Genomic DNA, 19,638 nt, shown 5'->3' with positions numbered 1-19,638 from the left:
TAACTTAAGCCAAATATATACTACCCAGTGCCAGTTACAGATTGGAGGTGGGGCTTGAGAAGGCAGCCTCTCTTTTCCAGATCTTACAACTGTGAAGCATAGAAAATTGCACTTCTATTTAAATAACACCAAACGTTCTCAGGGTTTAAGAGCCAAAGGTTCCCAGGGAAATCCCTCAGTCTGATACAAATAATGGGGGAAACTTACTGTCCATCTCCTCATTTGTGACAAGGCAAACATGCCTCATATTATATGTCAAAAGGGTTATACCATAGCAAATAAACTCATTTTTCCATCCTTCCCTATCAATGGGTGGATTACTTGCAGATTAGTGCACTCGCTTGAAAAATAAGGTGGGGTGGGGGAGGACTACTCACACTGCTGGTACTTCCATATGGGTCTCAAATATCATAACTGGTGCATTAAAAGAATCCATTGCCTCTCTAGGATTTGCCTGGTATATTTGATCCAAGTTCTTTTTTGCCCACTGTGTCAGCCAGGCAGTCTCATTTCATCTGTATTCAGGACATACTCTGGAAGCATTATGGATTCCTCCAGATTGGAAGGTGCTATATTCATTTCTAACTGCATTAACATAATAAAGCCATAAGAATAAAACCTCATTAAAAAGTCAAAACAACCATGTTCTAATAACCTATTTATTAGAGTTAGGAACGCTACAGATATTTGTGTCTGCAATACATACTTCAAAACATCCAGTGTGCAGAACTGATCCAGAGACAGTACATAGATTGCATGGTTATTATGGTCTAAAACAGTACAGAAAATATACATGCACACAGTCGGATTATACACATTTATGAAGAGCATCTAATCATGCTTAAAATACAATTAAAGCTTATTACAGAAGCATAAAAAGAGAATCTGTAGTGAAACAATACTGATGACTACATCAAATTAACTGCTGAGAAGTTACTTTGTATCCCAGTACTGGAGCATTCCCAATTTGTTGTATATTATCTAAAAATGATCCAGTGATTTTTCCATGAAAGAATTAAATGCAAGCTGAATTTTCTCTTCAAACTCAATGGAGTCTTTAAAAGCAATTAACTGTGGCTGGATCATTTTCAGATCAGGTACAGTACACCAAGAAGATTCCAAAACTGGCGTGCATGTGCAGAGTGCTTACCATTTCTGCTACCTTTAACTGAAGAATCCTTCAAGAAAACATTTAGATTAGATGCCTATACATTGCCAGGGGGCGGGGGGAACCACTGTCTTCAGACTTCTGCCAGAGAAAACAACAACACAGAGAATGCACTTATCCCTGAATATACTCACCAAGTATTTCCTTCCATTTCTGAGTTTAAAAATGTTTATTTTATGTTCACTCATGTGGCTTTACATGGATTGTAGCTTACCAAGTAGAGAAATGAACCATTATTCTCCCTCTTATAATTGTGTGTGTAAGAGCACACACCGATCTGTTTAGTAGAAAACTGTTGCCAAATTGCCTTTAAAATATCTGCACTACTTACTAAATAGTTACACAATTTTTGTAAGAGTGTATTAATGAAATCTCTCATAAATTAGTAAAAGGACCTCAAAACTGTAGTACTGAGACAGCTTTCAGGTGATCCCATATATTAAAATGTTAAAACACTTGAGTGTCTCTCTGTTGTGTTAGCTCTCTATCATGTTAGCAGAGAAGGCATCCCATTAGCTTTTAAGTGCTATCTGAAAAACTATAAACCTTCTCACATTCCTGCCTTCTAATGGAACTGCAATGAGATAAATATTACTTTCTAGCTCCTAACAAGAATGTAACAGACTAACATCTACACACAAATATGCTTCGAATTATACAGCAAATGAATGTCATATTAAAAATTATTTGTGTGCTTTTGAGAGAAAAAATGGCTTCCCTAACAGGGAAAAAACCCCCACTCAACATATTTAAAGTCAGAAGTGTTTTCATCCACAACCAACAAAACAAGTTAATGTCATTAATATTAATATTGTGCACTCTAAATAAACTAGGTGATTGCCTTGAACCAATAAACAGAAAGACTGACAACATTTCAAATAGAATGTAAGGAAATGATGTTATGAAGTGAGCCTACTTTACAAAAAAGCACCCTTAGATGAAAGAAGTGCCCTTGCAGTATTATGCTATGCATATTTCTGGTGGAAAATTAACACTATTAAGCACCCATAAGGATAGATGTGGTCCAATAAAATAGTGATGACATGCTCCGATATCCATCATCCTATCCAATTTGTCATGCTGTTCAGGGGCATTTAATACCTTTGTATGTTATCAGTAGAGACTGCTAGTAACGACATTTTACTCAAAGCCAAGACTCATTAGAGGTAGCTTAAGGCAGCCTTTGGTAACCTTTAATGCATCCACACCATACATTTAAAGCACACTTACACCACCATCACAGTCACTGGCTCCCCCAAAGAATCATGGGAACTATAATTTGTCTCCCCCAGAGTTACAATTTCCAGCACCTTTAACCCAGTTCCCAAGGTTCTATAGGGGAAACCATGTGCCTTCAGCGCATGGTGTGAATGGTACTCTGGTGCCCTCAAGCTGCTTTGGACATCAGTGCCCATCAGCCTCAGCCAGCACTGATGTGGAGGGTGCCAAGTTGGTGAAAGCTGATTTAGGATTACTTTTAGTCGAAATGAATGCATCCTTGCTCAAAAGGAGTTCTCTACAAAGGAACATATGTATATATGTCAAGGACAACAATACATGCAGCTGCACCAAAGAAAACAGACTGAGAAGATAAAAAGAATGGAAAGGGCACTCTCTGTCTGTGTCGCCTCTAATGCAGGAGTTCAGGCTGGTTTTCTACAAAAGGAAGAACTCCACTGACATAGTATGCAATCCCCAGAGAGAGCAAAGCAATGACCACCAACAAGAGCAGCACCCTCCAGACGCCGAGGTCCTCCACAAATTCTTGCCAGGTGGTTCGGAAGCTGGAGAGGACCCCCTCACCTTGCTGCAGGTTGGGGTTGAGAAGCGAGTGGCTTTCCATTGCGCTATAAAAGGAGCACAGGTGAATTAAGGTTAATGCATCAAGCGAAAACTCCAAACCACAGAACATTAATATTGACTTAACTGTGCAAGCAACATGCCAAGGGCTTACTGAGCTAAGATTGGGTTTTGGATGTGGAAAGCCCAGATTAAAACAACCAGGCTGCTTCACATTTTGGTTGGCTGCGTTTGCCAAAACTACAAGAGTTTTACAGTGGTATTTCCCACCAAAAAACCCACACCGAGTGAATTCTGTTTATGGTTTAACCAAAAGTGCATAAACACCGTTTTTACAAAATATATGCTATTACACAATACACTGCACAAGGAGCCTTGGTCTCTGACACAGACCTGCTGCATGTTAAAAGGAAACATCTTTTATATTCTCTTCACAGATGCAGCCCTGTACCAAATGTCGTAAACACTGGTTGTGTAAAGAGACTCTCAGCAATTAAACTGAGGGACATCACTGCAAGAGAAAGAAGTGAATGTAACAGGACCAATGAGGAGGGATGAAAAAAACTGGGGGTAGAACTAAGGTACAAGTGGAGAGTGAAAGAATAGTAGATATTTCAGGAGGTGGGCAATGAAGCATGCGATGGTGTGGAAAGGAAAACATATAAAAGAAAAAGCTTTCTCCACTTAGATGCTCTAGGTTTACACATTCTGCCTAAAATGTGGAGTCTGAGTCACAATGCCTGCACAGCAAATGCCTGTGCTTAGTTTGAGGAAAGCTGAGTTATGGAACTCCTTGTCACAAGGAAAATGATGTGGCAAAGAAATTCCCAAAGATAGATTAGATAGCAGTAAAATCATTATGAATAATTGCCAGCTGAGTATGACAAACTCTGCCTCCATGTGCCACCATTTTGTGACGAGTGGGCCCCAGTAATCTTTGGCCATCTGAAGTGGGGAGGAGTTTGAGAGGGCATTGCAACCTCATCACATTCAGTGACCTGATTTCTGACGGGCTGGGATCACCACTAAAGATGGTCCCAAGGAACAGCAGGGGAGGAGGAATAGTGGTTGCAATCAGCCATAAAAGATACACAAAAAAGGTATTAATTACACCTCCTGAATTTTAAAGAAAGTTGAATGAGAATATTTGGCTATCTACAGGCCAGAAGGTGGGAGTACATATACTGCTTGCCAAGTAACTGGGTAGAGTGTGGGTTTTTCTTTACACTTCCGAAAGGAAAAAGGTTAGAAACTTAAATGCACACACACTTCTAAAAATTTGGTAAAGGGTCATGGAGTGAGGGGACTAGGCTGCTCCTGCCACTATGCAGTCTACATGACTGCTCCATGGCAGAACACATGCGCAGGATCTCAGAAAGAGGAGAAACAGACAGAAAGCACCTGATATTTGTAATATAATTCCCTACTTTTGTTTTTAAACATTTACTTCCCTGGAAAGAACCTTGGTGTGTTTGCTACTGCAGAATCCAAGCCATTTCACCCTTGTTATCAACTCCTCTAACACACCACAGGAATGCTTACTAATTAAGATTCAACCTGTTAATCTATAACCACTATAGAGGTTAAATAAAGGTATGATGCATTTTAAGTGGAAAGATCACATGGCTACTGAAAACAAACTAGGCCTCTTTCTTTGAAAACAGAAAAAGGCTCACCGAGAAACCACCTGTGTTATTTTCCATTACCACCAATAAACTCTCGACACTAAAATGGTAGGAAGTGCTGGAATACCAGCTATTTTGGAAGGACTTGGGAAGTGACGTGAATCCCAGATGTTGTTTCTGCTGCTAAGAAAAGCAGGCTGCATTTTTGTTAGATGTTGCTACCAACAGAGTGGTTGGCCGTTAGTTACGGGTCTGGCTAAGGCTAAGTACACAAGGAGAACACATCCTCAGAGTTAAAATGCCTCCAATAAGACTCCACGCTAGAGGAAAAGGGTGAGAGTAGTTGGGAATCCAAGCTTCAACTGCTAACAGAACAAGAAAGAGAAACAATTAATTTGGTGAAATAAGAAAGCAGGAAGGAGACAGAACGCAAAGCAAAGAATCAAACCCTAATTGCAGTCTTCTGTTTATATTTTTCTATTCAACCACAAAGGGTACAAATGTAAATGCACTTTTGAGCCCTAACTATACCTATTGTTGCCATGAAAAGTCCTGTATAAAAAGATGGTACTTAAAAGACTGTAGATCAATTCTAGGGATACTGGGCAGCACATTGTTTAGATATTTGCAGCTGAATAAGGCATTTTTCTTTGCCAAGTCATTTCATGAAAAAAAAAAGGGATAAGGAAGCAATGGATTATGTTTAAATGCATTAGATGCACAATGCTGATTTGCAAACGAAAGCTCGATTAGAATTGAAGATACTTCTTAAATGGAAGAGGTGGGCTGCATCTCCTATAGAACGGGCAAAGAAAACCACTGTTTTGATTTACTTAATGCCTAAGAGAATCTTGAAAAAACCCATAAAATGTTTAAGGAATAAAGATCTTGTTCCCCTTTCCCAATGTGCTGATAAGGATTGGAGGACAGGCATTAAAAAGTCTAGCCTAGTTTCTACTTGAAAATACTTTTCAGGCTGAAAACCTGAACATATCAATATTCCAGCTGCTTCACTGTAAATATGAAGCACATACATTTCCAAGGCAGATAGTATTTTCAACTTGCCCCCGGCAGCTGGGAAGGGGCCTATCTGCATAAAACAGCAGGGATGGTGGAAGCAAGAGCCCCCTTGCCTACCACAGAAAGGCTATGAAAAGTGTGTAGCACCAGTCAGACAACTGCAACCTGCAGCAGGTGCCTGAGGCTTCCTGTGTTTACACAAGCATATCTCCCTTTCCAATAACACAGCGTTCATTGAAAGACACACAATGGACACACTGAAAGCAGGTCTGTCACACAGAACACGAAAGGACCCTCAAAGACTTTCTGCTGCTGAAGCCACTCACTACAGCATAGTTTGGGCTGGTTTGGGCATGACTGAATACTCCTCCGTACAAAAATCACTATCTGCCCGTGGTTTTCCAACATGTCAGGGAGAAAGTTAAGCTAGAACCTTTCTCCCTGACATCTAGTTTTCTATGTCTAGGGTTTTCGCTTTTTGGTATGGAAGAGAAGTCAGATCATGTGAGCCTCCTCTGGCAATCCGAGATGGTACAGGCTCATTGAGAACTAACCATATGTGATATTGGCTGACTACCAAAGTTCATGAGTCACATAAGACACAGGCAGTCCAGCTTTCGAAGAACCTGAAAGATCAACTTGGAAACTAAAGCCCAAACATAGAGTAAAGGTTCTATGGAAACGCTGACAATAAGCCCTGACCTTTTTGAATACGCAGAACAAGCTCCAAACATGAGAACTCATTCAGCTATGTTGAACCAGTATACAATACTGATTTGATTTTTTTGTAGTACCTTTCACTCTCAGCAGTCTGCATTGTTTCCAGCTTCGAGTGAGTTCCTCTGTTGAATCCTTTCACTTCTTGTTCCTCCAAAGATTCTAGCAACCGGATCACATCTTTATTTACACCTCTTCGTTTTGCCAGAACAAGAGGTGTAGCACCTTGGTGATTGCTATATTAAGCATAGAGAGAAAGAGCTCACAGAACTGTTTCTACTTGAAACATGGATAGATGCAATAAAACTGTTGCCACATTTGCAAAGCTAAGTATGGTTTAAAATTAGATGAGGGACCGCGTGTTGAGATTCCTGTATTGCAAGAGGTTTGACTAGATGACCCCCGGGATCTCTTCCAATGGTACAATTCTATGACTTCTATATCACAATTTTTAGGGACATTCCTTGCATTATGAGGGAGATGTGTAATATTTCAGAACCATTTACCATGCGATTCCATCCAATAACACAAAGGTGCAGCATGGCAGTCATCTGGATGATGCAGCATCAACACTATCTCTCCAATTTAGACAGGTGAAACAGGTGGAAAGCAATTTCCCAATGTTCTAACTGCCATATGAAAGCAATTTTTGGAGGCGTAAGCATGCAAGGGTAAAGCATTTCAAGTGGCCTTCAAGTAGCCCATTATTGCAGTGTTTTTATTACTACTTGAGTTTTTTTTCTAAACGAGCATCAATGTAGACAAGATAAATAGCTCCTTAATTTTATTATTCATTAAAAACTCTTTAGAATTTAATACTGACAATGGATGGAGAAAAGGGGAAACAAAAGCAACTTTTCTTAAACAACTGTTAAGAGATTGTTTGGGATTGCAAGATCCAGGTTAATTTTATTTTATTTTAAGTCTGCACAATTGCATTTGATCACATTTTTCTCTGTCCATTATCTTTCCTCTTGCATTTTTGTTGTCCAGTCATGACCGACTCTGGGGCTGCGGTGCTCATCTCGCTTTATTGGCCAAGGGAGCCGGAGTACAGCTTCCGGGTCATGTGGCCAGCACGATTAAGCTGCTTCTGGCGAACCAGAGCAGCGCACAGAAACGCCGTATACCTTCCTGCCAGAGCGGTACCTATTTATCTACTTGCACTTGGATGTGCTTTTGAACTGCTAGGTTGGCAGGAGCAGGGACCGAGCAACGGGAACTCACCCCGTCGTGGGGATTCGAACCGCCAACCTTCTGATCGGCAAGTCCTAGGCTCTGTGGTTTAGCCCACAGCGCCACCCACATCCCTCACATCAGTACCACATCTGGCACCAATCCTTTTTCAGAGCTTCCTGTTGCATTATCAGAGGATCTATCCCAAAGTTAATTATGATGATTTTTGTTGAATTCATGCAAAGTACAGGTGAACTTACTAAGATTGTGCTGCCTCTAGATCTCTTAGCCAAATACAAGTCAATAAGAGAAAATGTCAAAATATAGCTCAAAAAAATAAAAACAACAGACTTAAGCCTGACTGCAGTTTTCCAACAATAAGGATATGTGAGCAGATAGTTCAAACAAGAAACCATTCTGGGACAATTGTTAAATGTGTTTATTTATTCAGTACGTTAAGTGCTTCTGTCCAGGCACTGGCATTGACAGATGCTGGGAGCATGGCAGAGCAAATATGAAGTATTTCAGAGAAAAGGCTGAATCACAAGCTCTGGGAGCAGGTAAGGTGAATGCTGGAAAACAATGTTATCCACAGCAATGAAAAAGAACTGGGGAACACATTTTTCTTTACACTGAAACCAGCAAGTCGTGAAATGAGGCCAGTTATTTTGAGATGACTCCGTCCTTCATCTTCACATTAAGGATGTGTATCAGAACACAAACACCACCTATGACTATAGACATTATTCCTTTGTCAGGTGCGCAAGTGCTCATCTGACAGTATCGCATGGAAGGCACTGGAAATAAATCTCTGCCTGATACCGTTTCCATGATGCCACCACAACATGCAGTATAGATAGTCCTTTACCTTCCATGGAAGGGGCTTATGATAGTGCCAACAACCATCAAAAAGAGGCAGTGGTACTGAGGAAATTCCCCAGATGCCAGGCACATTTTGTTACTGGTGCTGGTCCAATTGTGACTACATGGAGATCTCTGGGCACCAGGTTGGCAAATGACATCTCCATCAAGCCAGTTGACTCATGTGCAGCAAAAGATGCATGATCTGTTTCTGAACTGCCATGCAAATCAAGCACCCCTTGCTGGGCATCTTAGTCCTCCATTATCGCATCAAATAAAGTAAGAGCAGGGCTGGATACACATATATTTGACTGAGCTGCAGCCTTTCCACAGGCCAGCCAAATGAAACTCACAAACCAGTTTATAAACCTCTGCCTTAGTCCATAGTTAATACCCATTTCCATTTCCACCATGAGTGTTTCTCCCTCTTGCATACTGGGACAAGTGAACTGTTGTAAGAGTCAACTGTCAAGCAATGTAGTTGAGATCATAGAATTGTAGTGTTGGAAGGGACCCAGAGGGCCATCTAGTCTAACCCCCTTGCGAATAGACATTCCGTTGTGTCGACAGAAACCTGGGTTTAGGGTGCCATTTGGTGCCTAGCTTATATATCTAACACCACTATATATCTGTGTTATATATCTAACACAGAGTTTCTAACACTGCTCATAATGTGGGAGAATCACAGTTCCTCGTGCTACACAGTCATTGGGGAGGAAAAGCAAATCCATTATAAGCTATAATAATGGACCTGACGACCTTTCCAGTTTCTCCTGTCAGCTCTGAAACAGCTTTTGTTTTTTGCGCAGCTCATTAGCCCAGAACTATGCTGAATTTCTATTCCGGCAAGGCTGAAGAATAAACTGACATGTCTGAAATCCCTCGCATGTTCATTTGCGTGGCCCAATCTGCCTATTACGGTAGATTATCAAGCAACAAGTATTATTATTATTTTAAAAAATTCAAGACACAGGGTTCCAGCATACTTACCAAATATCTATTTTGAGCCCGTTGGACACGAGGAATTGAATGGTATCCACATGCCCACACAGGTGAAGGGCTGTGTTACCTTGATAATCAGTGGCCAGCAGATCGGCACCAAATTTATGCAACAACTGACAGATGTCTACGTTTCCTCTGGCCGCTGCTAGGTGGAGGCCTGTTCGGCCACGGCTGTCGCGAATGTTTGGGTCAAAGCCACTCTCCAAGAGCCTCTTGGAATAGTTAAAATCTCCATCAATGCAAGCCTGCAGCAGAGGCACATTTGTCTGCGAAGAATCGTTTACAAACACATAGGACATGTCTGTTTCTGGGAAATGCAGCAAGCCTGTAGTTGAAAATGAAATGAAATGAAACAAACGGTGAGACTATGCTGGTGAAAACAATGCTAACACTTCAAGCAAGTAATTATTTTCCTGAATGAGAAAAACTGTCACATGGAAGTCAGATCCAAACTACTGTACTGTATACATATAGTAGCACCTTAAAGACCAACTAAGTCCACTATATAAGGTGACCACTATATAAGGTGCTACTGGAAGGAATTTTTTTTTGTTTTGACTATGGCAGACCAACACGGCTACCTATCTGTAACTGTATCTGTAACCTATCTGTAACTACCTATCTGTAACTGTATACATATAGTGCAGGATTCAACTTACATGTCACCTCAGCAGAAGCCCTGAATAAGGATTTCTGCTTATGCAACAAGGTCCATCTCCACTCCCCTCAAAATTGGCTCTTGGGGGGAATTGGGAGAACCCCCCTGGCAAGCTGCAGTGCTTATGCAGACAGAACGTTCATAATAGTACAGCACTGAATTTCACCCATAGTGCTTCATATTTCACTCTGAACAGAGAACACTTTTACTCCTTTTTCTCCCCTACAAGGATTAGTAACTCTCTCACTTCAGAGGGTTGGTTCAGGTCACTATGATGAATGTCAGACAGTTGGTAAATCCTTACTAAGAAGAGATCTCCCTGACCTCTGCAGCTTAATTTCAGAATATAAAGGGTGATCAGGAGGGAAGGAAAGATCCCCTGCAAAGAGGCTTGCCCAGCTCCCATATTATGCCCCTTCTGGCAACTTTTTATTTTCCCAGGCATTTTAATTTTAAAATTTGTTGCTGCTTTTCAATCTGCCATATTAAATAGCTTGCTGATTTTACCTATTTCAGTTTTTGTGATAAGTTTTATTCTGTTTTTGCTTCATGTTTTAATATTTTACCGTTCACTTCCCAGAGATCATTGATGACTGGATGATATACAAATATTGCTAATGATTATAAATTTGAAAAGCCTAGTTTTCTCCAACTGAAGAAGGGTACATGGATATACATTATGCAGTCTCCAGATAAGAGACAGTGATGCAGATGAGACATTCTTATACGGGCTATAAATAAAACCTCTCTTAATGCGATTTCATTTCTCATTTATCCGTTCCTTATTTACATTTGAACTTCAGCACATAAGCAGCGGTGGTGTGATTTTGCTTAAAATACCATCCTCCCTGAATACATCATCCCCCTCAGACTTACTTTAATGGTACCATCTCTACTGTACATTTCATTTACACAAAGATTTCATTCAACTCATGTGCATCAAATGCCCAATGCAGAGACAGAGAAACAAAAGCAAACCATTAAAGATGTATGCTATGCAACCTCCATTCCTTTTCAAAGGGAGTTCTACAATTGTACAGTCTGTTGTTGTAACCTACCCTGGGACCTTATAACAAAGGACAGGTACGGAATCTCATAAATAAATAAAAATCTGTTGGAATTCATGGAAGTTATGTAACAATAGTGTTTGGTGGACCACATCCATGGCCACCAAGTATCCTGAACTGGGTATCAGTAAAGGAAAAGCAGTAAAACACAACCCAAAGTGGAAGGTTGAAGCTGTGGAAATGTGAGAGGTAATTAAACAACCAGAATAAGAATCAAGTGAACAACTGAATCTGTTTAATGTGTTGTTCTATTATCTAAATATTTAACTTGAGGCTTAAAAATGGATAATGGAAAGGAAAATATGGATTTTGGATACTCAAGACTCAGTATTTTCCAAACAGATTCCCAGTATATTTTACACAATAATTCTGAATAAACATTTGGATCATTCTGATTGTACACAAAGACTCTGATCCTAAGCACTCTTGTATGAAACCAAGTTCCTTTGAAATTAACTGGGCTTATTTCTTCTAAGCAAATATAGTGAAGAGTTGGTGTTTGTTTTTTAATATTCTATAAATTGGGTCTTCCCACCCCCTGCTCTTTTATGCTTACTTTTCAAGTTTACAATAGCAACAATATTTTTTTCCTTTTTTAAAAAAAAAGCTGTTTCACAAGCATTGGGATTTTAGCAGTTATTCCACATAGCTATGATACTCCAATCTAATCTTAGGACTAGACTTCAACAACTGCAGTGTGGCACTGCCCTCTGGCGACCATGTTGAGTGACAAGAAGTTTCCGCCCAACTTTGAAGCTGCAGAGATGGGTGGGAGTTGACCTGGTAGCTTTGTGGCAATTCTATTTCCAGCTCCAAAACTGGGAGAAAAGCTGGCCATGCTCCCCATGCCCCGGTTCAAGCCAGCAAGCCCACCACCCTTTCCTGCTATAGGGACTTCTTGGCTGCTGCCCAATGGCAGCATTCTGAGCATCACCACTCAGTGCGCTCCTGCCTCTCTATCTCATAAGAGAGAGGGGCAGATGAGGGGGACAGGCTTCTACAGCTGTTGCCCGGCAGAGGAGCTGTGAGTCTTGCTACAAAGCAGCGGCTGAAGCCCTCGCACATCTGTCTCTATTTCCTAAATGAGAAAGAGGTGGTGGGTGCATTCAGAGAAACACAGTCAAACAGCAGCCGAAGCCTACATTCTCCCTGCTTCTTGTTTCTAAGAAAACAGGCTCTGAGCAAAGCCAGTCAAAAATTGCAGACTACTGCCTATGATCCTTAACTGCAACCTGAAAAATGGGGCCTACTTTCAACTTTTCAACACACACATCCAGGTTCCTGCTTTTCTATCAGGACCAACCAGGTGTAAAGGAGGCGGTCAGGGTTCCCTATTCAATATGGCAGATTGAATTCTGGTTGGCACAGTTTATCAGGCAGGGAGATAAGAAATACTTCACCATCTAAAATTCCTTCTTCTATACAAAGCTGTTTTTTTTTAAAAAAAAAAACAGCTGCCACCCCCTTGGAGGTTCTGACCCACTGACTGAAGATCAATGTCCTGCAACAGCTGAAAGTTAAATTCTCTATACAATAAAACCAGATCGGCAATGGAAAGCCTGAATTTAATACAGAGTGATGGTAGTTGAAATTGTTCCAACTGACTGTGTTTCCAGCAACATGTTGCTTTGAATTTTATACCTTGATAAATTCCAAAAAGCGTTTATCCAAACCCTTCTAGACAGTTATGGTTTACTACAAATACAGAAAACAAACCCTGAAATGAAAGACGTGAAAAGTACAGTTCTAAAGAATGCTATTACTGCATAATTTGTGATAAACTTCTTTGAGGGGTTTCCCCCAAATCAAGCAGTGTATAAATTTATGAAATAAATTCTGTAAGTGCTATTCATCTCCAGAAATGGTTTGTGGTCTATTAAGCCTCCTTTGAAAATGAAACAGTTTTCACGAAAGGGACTAGACAGAATTCGTAAGAGATCACCAGTGCCTTCTAGAGTAGCAGCTGCTTCCATTATATCTGGAAGAACAAAAACTAAGCACATAAAGCTGCTTTCATTTCCAGTCTGTGATGTTGGGCTCACCCATGCTGTCATTTAATGTGGATGGTAAGCTTCCTGTACTTTCACAGATTCTCCATTGTCCAGATGACATTTTCCTCCAAATTATCGCCTTCCCACACTTTCCGCTTCCTCAATCCAGATTTTCTCATACCAGGGATACTCTGAAAAGTAGAAGGTATAAGAACATCTGGAGGGGGGAGGAAGTCTGGGAAGGGAATGTTTTAGAGGAGAATGTCATGCTGGCAATGGAGAATTAATGGAGGTACAGAAAGCTTACTATCCACTTTAAACTACAGTATGACTGAGCCCACTGTTAAGAACTCTAATGAGCTACACAACTGGGGGTGCTCATTCAAAGCCAGTCAGGCTTTCTGGCCTAATTCCCAGCCAAAATCTGAAGAAGCCCAACTCTGGCTTCATCACATCTTTGCAAAACAAGCATTTCTAGATGCTTACAGGCTCACCCTGCTGAAGATGAACTTTCCCCCCTTCAGAGCTCAGTCTCAAGTTTGCTGCAAACTAGAATTACAGATTGAGATACTGAAGTGATCAAGTATTAAAAATAATATCTTATATATACTCACTTATTAAGAAAGTATCAAGTCCTCTCTTCGGTAGGTAAGTGTGGTCTACTCACAAGGTTGTTAACATTCGTTCTAATCACATATTTTGTGGTCCAGTACAAACCTGTAAATAGAACAGAAGAATCTTACCAAGTAGAGCTCAGTATTCCCCTGTAAGTTTTAAACTGAGCACAATACACCTAGAAATGTAATGTTATTTTACATTTCTCCAAGATCAGAATTTCTAGCAAAATGTAATCTACTAATCAGAGATGCTATTTCAGATGCATATTATGCTAATCTAAACAACATATTAGCACAAATATGTGGGTGCTCTGAGAGAGAAAATCAAGGACACTGCACTCCTCCCAAATTCCTGCACTGCTACAAGTGAAGACATGGTTTGGTTTAGCATGTTGTCTGAACCCAGGCTTGTCTCTAGACACTCTCGGCAAAGCGCTGACGTCCCTCACTAGACAAATGAGTGTGGAAAAGGGTTTAACAATGGTAGGGAGTCTGAAATCCATTGCTTTCCAAGTAAGGTACTAACGTGTGTGTGTGTGTGTGTGTGTGTGTGTGTATAGGATGACACACCAAACTGCCTCTATATAGATCTCATGTTGAATAAATATACGCTGTTTACTCATGTAATTATTCTGCTTTTGAAAAAAATGAGTTTAGTAATCTGCACATACTCTTGAGCTCAGTGCTTACTTTAATGAGGACTTGAAGCTGCTTATGTCTATATTTTATTTTAATGGTATCTGCATTATATTCTCCTCATCCAGGTGGCAACGTACATTCCACCCTGCACAAAATTTGAATTTTCCTGTTCCATAGATAATTTGATAAGGGAAGAAAATCCAATATAAAATTGCATGTTACTCTGTGTGGAAGCACAATGTGTGGATGTTGTTGTTTTTTTAAAGTAATGTTAAATTCTCGAGAATAATCTTTTGGAGAATATTCTTGATTAATGAGATTAGAGAATTTTCATTTAAAATAGAAGAATATTCATTTTAATGCATTCTAAGGTGAGGGCACCAGTAATTGTCATGTTAAGCTTTGGTATAAGGAAACTCAGTAGTTAAATCATATTTTATTCTTCCATTAGAACATGTATATGTTATAGGACAAGTCAAAAAATACAATTGGCATGTTAAGGTACACGTACATTCAATAATAGGCTATCTTGTGTTCTGATAGCTCTAACACTTAATAACTGTTTTGGTGACTAAAACACAGCTTGAGAAACAAAACTATATGCATACATATAAAAAAGAAACCATGTGAGCGTCGCAACCCCAGAGTCGTCCACGACTGGACCTAATGGTCAGGGGTCCCTTTACCTTTACCTAACATTAAATATATTATCATTTTTGATAATATATTTCAATATGTCAATCTCTGGTAAATGGCACCTTGTACCATTGAATGGCACAGCAAAAACCAGTTACTGGCACTAAATAAAAATATAGAAACATCAACTGTTTAAATCAAGGCCACCTCACATGCTGTTACACATAATTGTATAGGGCCCTAGGTACTTAAGTGTATAAAGCATTAAAGCTACTTTCTGTAAAAAAATAAATAAATCACACTGTATGGCCAAGGGTATAGAATTGCTAAGAATAAGGTCACACCAAAATAGAAAAAAGGCTATTAGGTATAGTTGAAATACATATGAATTCAAATGTTCATCCAATTAAATAGCATTTTTAAAACTAAAAAAAAACCCAAAAAAACTTTCTGTAGCTCACATTGCAGAACTGCCAATGTTGAATGACACAATGCCCAGTAATGTAACTGGATCAAAAAAATCATCATTCATTACTTACACTGGCAATATCACAGCTTGACTTATTATTTACTAGATCTTTTAAATGTGGGTTGTAAAACTGCTTCTTACATTAGAATTTACAGTTTGTGGAGAATATTCTTCAGAGAATTTTCTAGCAGAGAATATTCTCGAGAAAATTCTCATTTTTGAGAATACTCTCCGGAGAATATTCTCACCTCACATCACTAGGTTTTTTTAGACGTGACATTTGGCTGAGTGCCATCTATTGCCACAAACCCCTACTTTCATTTTGTTTACATCAGCCCAAAGGAAAGGATGCAGCCTGCCCTTTTCCCACCAGTTAGTTGTTGCTGAAAGCACATATACATTTCCTTTTTTAACAACCATCTTCTTTTGTGCAGACCTGCTCTTGCACAAAATAAGATACATTAAATATGTAATTTGCCTTTTCAAAGGCGACAGTAACAGAAAAGGAAATGAAAGAAAGAGAAAGTGACCCTGAAGTATTACCAACTTGAATAAAACATGGGGGGGGGGCAGGGCTGCCCTGCGTAATCGATCACATGACACACCATTTGAATGGCAATGCCCATCAACTTTGTGGGGAGCGGGGTCAACCCCCTCAAATATTTTACTGCAGTGGGGGTGGGGGGTGGGCGAAGGGACCTCAGCCCCACGGGTTGGCACCTAGGCCTGCACAGCAAGGGGGTCGGACTCCACCATTCTTTGATAAGCAAAACAAACTCAAGCCTTGGTTTTTTTTACAGCTGCAAGGCGAATTTATCCCTGCTTCTCCCATAGAAGCTAAACAAACTATAGCTTAGGGCCCCACTCTCTTGCCCCCCCCCCCAAATTTAAAAACAAAACAAAACTGGATGGACATTTACAAAATATAAGATAAAAAACAAATAAAATAAAGCCTACATCATAGCTGTCAACATCCCCCTTTTTTAAAAGGGAAATTCCCTTATTCTGAATAGGATTCCTCACAAGAAAAGGGAAAAGTTGACAGCTATGACCTACATACAGCAACAGTGTTTTGTGTTGTGTAGTTTTCCCAGTAGTGATGTATGGAAGTGAGAGTTGGACCGTAAAGAAGGCTAATTGCCGAAGAATTGATGCTTTTGAATTCTGGTGCTGGAGGAGACTCTTGAGAGTCCCACGGACTGCAAGAAGATCAGACCAATCCATTCTGAAGGAAATTAGCCCTGAGTGCTCACTGGAAGGACAGATCCTGAAGCTGAGGCTCCAGTACTTTGGCCACCTCATGAGAAGAGAAGACTCCCTGGAAAAGACCCTGATGTTGGGAAAGATGGAGGGCACAAGGAGAAGGGGACGACAGAGGACGAGATGGTTGGCGTATTCTTGAAGCTACCAGCATGAGTCTGTCCAAACTGCGGGAGGCAGTGGAAGACAGGAGTGCCTGGCGTGCTCTGGTCCAGGGGGTCACGAAGAGTCGGACACGACTAAACAACAACAAAAGGCTCCTATGATGTAAATAATGATCCCCGCCTGCTAGCCTTTTGTTATGTGCATATGGCTTTAGATATCTATTAGGTCCATAAATGACCACAGAGCATACATTCAACACAAAACAACAGCGACAATTTGTCGTTGACAAAGGACAGCTGGACATATAAAGGGCCCCATTACCTTCAGCAGCTCAGGGCCTCCTCAAACTTAAATCCGGCCCTTCACCTGTTTAATTCCCGCGCGTCGCTGCAAACTCTAAAAGGGGGCGGTGCCAGGTTTGGGCCACGCCCCGAACCCGCCACCTGTAGTGATGACACGGGACAGCCCATCCCCACAATACCTCCTTCCGCGGGTGCGGCACTGCTTGCTCCCCGCCCCCCGCCCCAGGCTGGAGTCCCTCAGCAATTCTGTGGCAATTCTTCCCCGCCTTCCCCTCAAGGGCCGGGCAACAAAGCACCGCTTCCTTCCTTCGCCCCCGGCTGCGGCCCCACAAGAAGGCCGGCGCTGCCTCGCCCCAGCCCCGGCTCCTTCGCCCCTACCTCGCTCTCGACGGGCGTCGTCAGCTGCCTGCGCCCAACCGCCAGAAACCAGGCCCCGCTTGCGACAAAGAGGTAGAGACGCCCTCGCGAAAGGGAGCCCGACCTCGCCTCTCTCTTCCGGTTCCCGGTTGCAGTTCACGGAACTCTCCTCTCAGGAGGGGGAGGGGGGGCAAGCGCTTTGGGATCAATTGCTGGCGCTGGAAGGAAGGAAAGCCTTTCTGATGCAATGCTTTGAAGAAGAGGAACAGAACTGCAGAGCTGGAAAGGACCTCGAGGGTCATCTAGTCCGACCCCCTTGCAAGGCAGGAATCTCAGCTAAAGCATCCGTGCAGCATGGCCATCCGATCTCTGCTTAAAAACCTCCGCCGCCTTCCATTGTCGGAACAGGAGAAAACAAGCTTGCTCCCAACTTCCCTGTGACGGTTCTTTCTATATATAGGGCAGGCAACCCCCAACCCGGCCCTGTTTTGGGACTACAACTCCCATCATCCCTAGCTAACAGGACCAGTGGTCAGGGATGGTGGGAATTGTGGTCCCAAAAACATCTGGAGGGACGAGTTTGGGGGTGCCTGATATTGGGAGATGGCTATCATATCTCCTCTTCGTCTCTTCTTCTCCAGGTTAAACATACACAGCTTCTACAAGCACTCATAAGACTTGCTTTCCAGACCCTTTATCGTCTTGCTCGCTCTCCTCTGCACATGTTCCGGCTTGTCAATACCATAGCTGTCAACTTTGCCCCATTTTTAAGAGAAATCATATTCTGAATAATAGGATTTCCCTTTAAAAAAGGGGAAAGTTGACAGCTATGGTCAATATTCTTCTTAAATTGTGGTGCCTAGAACTGGATACAGTATTCCCGCTGGGGTCTGACCAAGGCAGAATAGGTTGCTCACTTCCACCACGTTATTTTGCCTATTTGATGAGAATAAGCCCCCCCATGGCTTCTTGAGTTTATTTTATGTATGTAGTTAAAGAAACACACACACATTTCTGGGGTGTGTTTTAAGGGAAGGGTACTGTAGTTGGTTTCTTGGGGATTAAAGTCTGTCCAGCTGCCATGGGGTTTGTTACTGGAACATTTTATTTCTGTACGCATAATGGTTTTAAATTAACCCTGAAAAAAGGAGTGTTGTCGTATTTGTCCAATTCCCCTGCCCCGCCCTATGTTTGTGTGAGATACACACTCAGAGAGACAGCAGGCATGCTTAATTAAAAATAAAAAATCAACGAAACGAACTTCTTTAACCAGTCTGCCTTATTCTGGGTACCACATTGGTTTCTGTGTGCTGTATTCCCAATGACTCCCGCTCTGCAGGTTACATGGATTCTTGGAGCGTCGATTGAAGACCATTACTATGTATGCAAAAACAGCTGAGACTACAGCCGCTTTGGGTTTTCAGCGCTGCTTGGCTCAGGAAGCGAAATGACGTGGAGCAGAGAGATGATAGAGCGTCGGGCAAAGCGAGATCGACCCAGCAGCGCCCCTCGCGGGCGGGCTGGTGTAGAAACGTTATGCATCAGCAGAACACGCCCCCCCCCCTCTAGTGAGAAGCAAGATTAGCTCGGGGATAGATAACATGCTTCGCAGGTACAGTCATACCTCAGGTTACAGACACTTCAGGTTGTGTTTTTTTCGGGGTAAAGGGACCCCTGACTGTTAGGTCCAGTCGCGGACGACTCTGGTGTTGTGGCGCTCATCTCGCTTTATTGGCCAAAGGAGCTGGCATACGGCTTCTGGGTCATGTGGCCAGCATGACTGAGCCGCTTCTGGCGAACCAGAGAAGTGCATGGAAACACCGTTTACCTTCCTGCCGGAGTGGCACCTATTTATCTACTTGCACTTTGACGTGCTTTCAAACTGCTAGGTTGGCAGGAGCTGGGACCGAGCAACAGGAGCTCACCCCATCGCGGGGATTCGAACCACCAACCTTCTGATCGGCAAGTCCTAGTCTGATCACCTGCATCCCTCTTTTTTGGGTTACGGACCGCCAAAACCTGGAAGTACCGGAACAGATTACCTCTGGGTTTTGGCAGTCACGCATGCGCAGAAGCGCTAAATCACACTTTGCGATTGCGCAGAAGCACCAAATCGCAACCCACATGTGCGCAGACGCGCCGCTGTGGGTTGCAAACATGCATCCTGC

At 41.9% G+C, this 19,638-nt stretch overlaps 1 protein-coding gene across 4 annotated transcripts; it reads right to left on the bottom strand.

Moving 5' to 3' along the window:
* Positions 1 to 645: 645 nt before the first annotated feature.
* Positions 646 to 17,863, bottom strand: ANKRD46 (ankyrin repeat domain 46). Of its 4 annotated transcripts, none has more exons than XM_081874755.1 (6): positions 17,492 to 17,863; positions 13,700 to 13,802; positions 13,137 to 13,276; positions 9,358 to 9,694; positions 6,408 to 6,566; positions 646 to 3,015 (listed from the first exon to the last, which is right to left on the bottom strand). In XM_081874755.1, exons 3-6 carry the CDS (start codon positions 13,204 to 13,206, stop codon positions 2,799 to 2,801), a joined length of 783 nt encoding a protein of 260 aa, XP_081730881.1. In that variant the 5' UTR covers positions 13,207 to 13,276; positions 13,700 to 13,802; positions 17,492 to 17,863; the 3' UTR covers positions 646 to 2,798. The 4 variants fall into 4 exon arrangements, with proteins under 4 accessions (XP_081730881.1, XP_081730882.1, XP_081730883.1 ...); XM_081874756.1 differs by lacking the exon at positions 17,492 to 17,863 and adding an exon at positions 17,133 to 17,258; XM_081874757.1 differs by lacking the exon at positions 13,137 to 13,276 and having other exon boundaries at positions 17,492 to 17,860.
* Positions 17,864 to 19,638: the final 1,775 nt, after the last annotated feature.

Source organism: Podarcis erhardii, assembly GCF_964252035.2.
Source record: "Podarcis erhardii genome assembly, chromosome: 8".
Lineage (NCBI taxonomy): Eukaryota > Metazoa > Chordata > Lepidosauria > Squamata > Lacertidae > Podarcis > Podarcis erhardii.
The sequence above is the reverse complement of the archived record's forward strand: the minus strand, read 5'-3'. Positions and strand labels throughout refer to the sequence as shown.